Below are 4,877 nucleotides of genomic sequence, written 5' to 3'. Positions count from 1 at the left end.
CGGGGGGCGGGGATCGGCGTCCCAGCGTTGCTAAGCAACATTCGACGTACGTCATCCGCAGGCAACCCCCGTGACGTCACGCGCAACACGCCAACTCGCGAGAGATGACGTCACCGCCGAAGTATATTCATCGGTTTGGTGGCTCTGATTAGTGACGTCATCCCGCAACACGGTTTTTTTTGCAATGAACGTCACAACAAAAAACACAGCGGCGATGACGTAATTTTCTCCGACGCGGAGATGAGGCGTTAACACGCGCGGGTGACGTCACGCCGCCGGCCCAGACGGAGAAGTTCGCTTACAATAGCGGAGGCGGGCAGGAGGTAGCGGGTATTGATTTTATCCGCCGCTGAAGATGATGATAATATGACGCAAGGCAAGAAAAAGAAGAGGGTAAATCGCAGCGTGATGCTCGCCAAAAAACTCATCATCAAGGAGGGCGGCGCGGTGAGTTTTCGATGGAGGGTTCGGGATCTGCCGAGTAGGCCGCAAGAGAGACGACGGTCTAGGCTAGATTCTCCGCCCGGTGACGGTGGGACTTAAGCGGCAAGGGAACCCCAGGCCGCATCGGTCGCGGAACGAGGGGCGATGGAAATTAGTGTAAATGTGTGATTTTTTTTTATTCATTGCGGTTGTGATCGAGGTTTTACCACCGTGGGAGATGGAGCGGTGAGATCCCCTCGTGTGTGCAGCTGCTCGGTCATGTGTTGCGTCGCAGGACCGTGACAGATGACGACTTATGGGAAACATCTAGCAGTGGATTGACCATGTCTGACGACGGTGATAATAGTGGCTATGTTTAATGCGCTCTTGCGCGATTTGTGGCGGCGCGTAGGTTGTAGTGCTGTTTCGGTTAAAGGGTAATCATGTGCGGATGTTTACTGTGATTCCATATGTTTTCGTCTATAGGAGCGATGCGTACTGTACTTAGTTAATGATTCTCATGTTTTGTTAATAATGAACAACAAGCCAGTAATAGCCGAACGAACCCATATTGCGTGAAATCTTTCTCATTCGCCTTGATTTATTTCGTGTCAGCCGTTGACCGAATCACACGGAATTTCGCTCGATCTCGTCGTATCTCAGACGTTCAGCAGGGTTTTGCCTGGATAGTGTTGCAATGGGTACCACCATGCACAAGGTGTCAATTGGGCCTTGGGGCAGAAGAGGGCAAAACCCATTGTACTTTACTTCTATGCTCCCATAGATATGCTTAACGCTTTCACCAACTCGCACGGGTTCGGCGTGAATTTTGGTGAAATAATCTTCAAGGCTGATCCGGCGTGGCGGGGCACTATCGAAACTGAAGAGGGACCATTACCTGTTAAATATTGTTCCGTTAAAGATGTAGTTGGTAAGATCTTATATTTATGACAATACAGCCATACTTAATCAGACTGTACACTGCTGGATGAAGGCCTCTACAGATCATTCCCATCCCACGCAGTCCCGTGATGCCAGAGTCCACTCCCTGCTGCAAATTAGAAGATCCCATTGCTCCATCTCCCCGTTGTCATTCCCCTGCCATTATTGCTTCTTCTCCTTTGGCTGCCGTTCCATCACCAGTCCAGTATTGTCCTCTGGCCATCAATCCATCTGTTAATGTGCCCTACTCATCAATCCCAGTTACATTTCTGAGCGTTTAATGTTTTTCGAATAATGATTTGTTATCTGATCCATGTGTTCCTCTCTGTCTCTAATTCTAAGTATGAATTTATCCATACTTTTCCGTTTTTGTGTATTTATTAGTTTTAGTTATGTCAGTGTCCGTGCTACTGATTGATATGTCATGGACGGTAATATACACGTATTGTAACCTAAACATATTATGTGGTGATGTTGCATTGACAATGGCACAAGCACGTACATAGCACGATGTATTTGCTATGAAGAAGGGCCATTTCCTGGAACGTCGCCTATTATATATTTTTATTTACGTGCAGTCTTATTTACAAATGTGCTGAGATTATTTTGTTGATTGAAACCTTTGGGTTTTCAAGCACATTCGTATGTTGCTTTTAGTTATTATTATTTTTTACAAACGCATCCCATACTGCTATCATCCACCTCTTATGTAATCATTTTGACCCAGAGCCACTGTTGGTAATAGCCGTAGGTACACATTTCTGTGATTTCCAGTTGCGGCCCTCCAGTATAAATGAATCTTTCTGTACGTGACTTTTGTACGGCTCAAAATATGTTGAGCCTAACTTTTCAGCCTTCATTGTTTAATTGTTTTATTCTTTAATTTACAATTTACTTCCATTATTTGATTTAATTACTTTGTCATCAGCAAATTTGGAATGGTTAATCCATTCTCTTTTTGTATTTATGCCTTTTATTTCCCCAATAATTTTTTTTGAAAATATCTTATAAGTTGCTGTAACGTATCACTTTCTCCATGCAACCGAAGTGTATCTCCCATATTTGTAAATGGTTTTCAGAAGTTAACGTAAGTTTTATTGAGGCCTTGTTTATGACAGCTGGGATGACTGTCTAATGAATCAAATGCATTTTCATAATCCACAAAACCATGAATAAGGGTATTTGAATTTAATTAATCCTTTCTAAATGGAGTGTGATCAATGATTGAAAACCCCTTTTCCAAATCCAGTTATAGTTCGTTCGTATGAAATATTGACAACATGGACTTTTTTATTGACAGCCAAGTGTGGTGGCTCACACCTGTGATTCAGTGTTGTAGAGGCAAGGGTTAGTGGATCACACGCAGATGAGTGAAAACTATTGGGCTGTCAGGTGGTCAGAACAAAGTGTGGGTCGGTGAACCCGTTTGTGTGGACCTTTGAGTGTTCTCCCGTTGCCATGATGTGCATTCCAATTTCCTCCCACATTCAAAGTATTCCGAAAAATAAGGAATGACCCAAACATCCCAATGCAGGACCCTCCTGAGAAAGAGTCTTGAAACTCGGTGAGGATATTCAGAATATACGATTATATCGCTGGGAAGCGACAGGGGAAATTCGAAATGGAGCAGAAGTAAAATGCTACACTTGCAGGCATAGCACGTGGTTGTGAAATTGGAGTAAAATTGTAATGAATTTGATGAAGATGCTGATACAATACTGTACATTTAGCATAAAAAAATTCCACTGAATCTGTGTTATGAAGAGGAGACGATGTTCATACCATGATGAGTTGATGTGATAGTTTAATGCTGGAATTAACATTATTATGATAATATTACGATGAGTAATCCTTTTAGCTGGTTTTTCACATAGAGCCTGTCAATTTATGTTTCATTATAGGCAACAAGACCCCCTAATTTTTTGCCTCGGATACTGCTGGCGCCAGTCCCGTTAGCGAGCATATATTGAGGTCTGCACACAAACACGTGTCATGTTTCGAGACATAGCATGTTTGTCGTGCTATCAGGAAGCTGCCATCATAAATCGGCTGACACTGTGGCCTTGATGATCACAGAAAGACAGTCAACACATCAGCATGTAAATTATGGCAGTGAGCAGCGTCACTAATTTGCCTTGTAGATTTACTGTTAATCAAACACTCTAGATGCCTTAATTTGAATATAGAGTATTAATCTACTTTTGAGTAACTATGACTTGGTCTTGTTAGGGGATATTTACACGCATGCGTGTGTGTGAGAGCAGTGGGGAGCGGTAGTGTAGCGGTTAGCGCGCTGCGCTACGAACCCGGCTACCCAAGTTCGATTCCCGCTCATGGCCAACACCAGTGACGATTATCTGAACCGGTCCTGACCCTCCCCTAGGTCGACTCTGCCTTAAATGAGTACCTGGTGCGATGTGTAAACATCGCCACTGGGGAGACAAAAAGGCCGGGCGTGGTGCTGGCCACCCACCCCTTAGGTCTACCGTGCTGGGCTGTCCCAATATTCTGTGAAGGCTATACAGGGGATTCTTGTCTTTGTTTCTTTGTGTAAGTGAGCACGTGTATTTGTTTATATAGTGCTGTGTTAACAACAATAGAGACGCAAAGGTGGCATGGTGTAGTCTTGGTCACACCACCCTCTCATAAACCATCCCAGCTTTAATAGGTGTTTTTTTAACAGCACTTACCGTAACAGTTTGTAAGCCTATGCAAGTCATATGTGTCTTTCTGTTTATAGTGAGAAATGGTGCAATTGTAAGTGCACTGTACTCATTATGGGCCGAGTAGCTGGCGTGGTGACTGAGTGCACTACTGACCACACCACTCTCTCGTTCTTTATTCCAGCCTTAATAGGTGCTTGCCAACTGCACCAGCTCCAGCACTTCTATAAGGCTAATGGGGAAATGTATGCCTTTGTGTATATGCCTGGCACAGACTCTGCAATTACTTCCTTACCAATGAATAGTGAATTGCTTTTGTGCTGCACTGTTGTCTGCGATCCAAATTCAGTATTCGCTGAAAATAAGGACCATGGCACATGTGCATATGAAATATGGAAGCTGGTGATGAATAGAGAACAGAAACTGAAAAATATGCAAAGAAGGATGGAGAGTGGCATACTTGGAATTATACGGAGAGATGAAGAGGAACACCAGTATAGAAAATGTAAGCAAGTCAGAGGCTCAGTATAGAGAAGTAAGTGGGCTTGCGCAGGACACGCCGCTGGAAGCGATGATGGCTGGTGGTCGAGACTGAAGGAGTGGCAGCCAAGAGAAGGTTGTCCGTAGAGGTTGAGCGATTAAATCAACTCGCATGCAGAGGAAGCACGTGGTTTGTTGGATCACGAGACTGCGATGGATGGCAAAGGCTCGGGGAGGCCTTCGTCCAGCAGTGAATTTATCATGGCGAGTGAATGTGGGATAGTCAGGATATTATTGTTACTGCATTGTCCTTCCCCCGCACCTTGCATTAGCGCAGTGGGCTACGTATGTTATGAAAGAAGTTCAACA

General features: G+C 44.2%; 1 protein-coding gene across 2 annotated transcripts in view; it reads left to right on the top strand.

Moving 5' to 3' along the window:
• The first annotated feature begins 185 nt into the window (after positions 1-185).
• Positions 186-4,877, top strand: part of LOC116951844 (hippocampus abundant transcript 1 protein-like) — a 29,016-nt gene continuing 24,324 nt past the window's right edge. Inside the window, exon 1 of one of the 2 annotated variants that reach the window (XM_032970621.2) lies at positions 186-447. In XM_032970621.2, coding sequence (XP_032826512.1) covers positions 367-447 — 81 coding nt within the window. In that variant the 5' untranslated portion in view covers positions 186-366. The remainder of the gene's footprint in view (positions 448-4,877) is intronic. The other variant, XM_032970620.2, reaches the window with a different exon arrangement.

The sequence above is a fragment of the Petromyzon marinus genome, chromosome 44 (genome assembly GCF_048934315.1).
Source record: "Petromyzon marinus isolate PM22_M1 ecotype Great Lakes invasive population chromosome 44, UKy_Petmar_22M1.pri1.0, whole genome shotgun sequence".
Classification (NCBI taxonomy): domain Eukaryota; kingdom Metazoa; phylum Chordata; class Hyperoartia; order Petromyzontiformes; family Petromyzontidae; genus Petromyzon; species Petromyzon marinus.
This window is presented reverse-complemented; position numbering and strand designations above follow the sequence as displayed.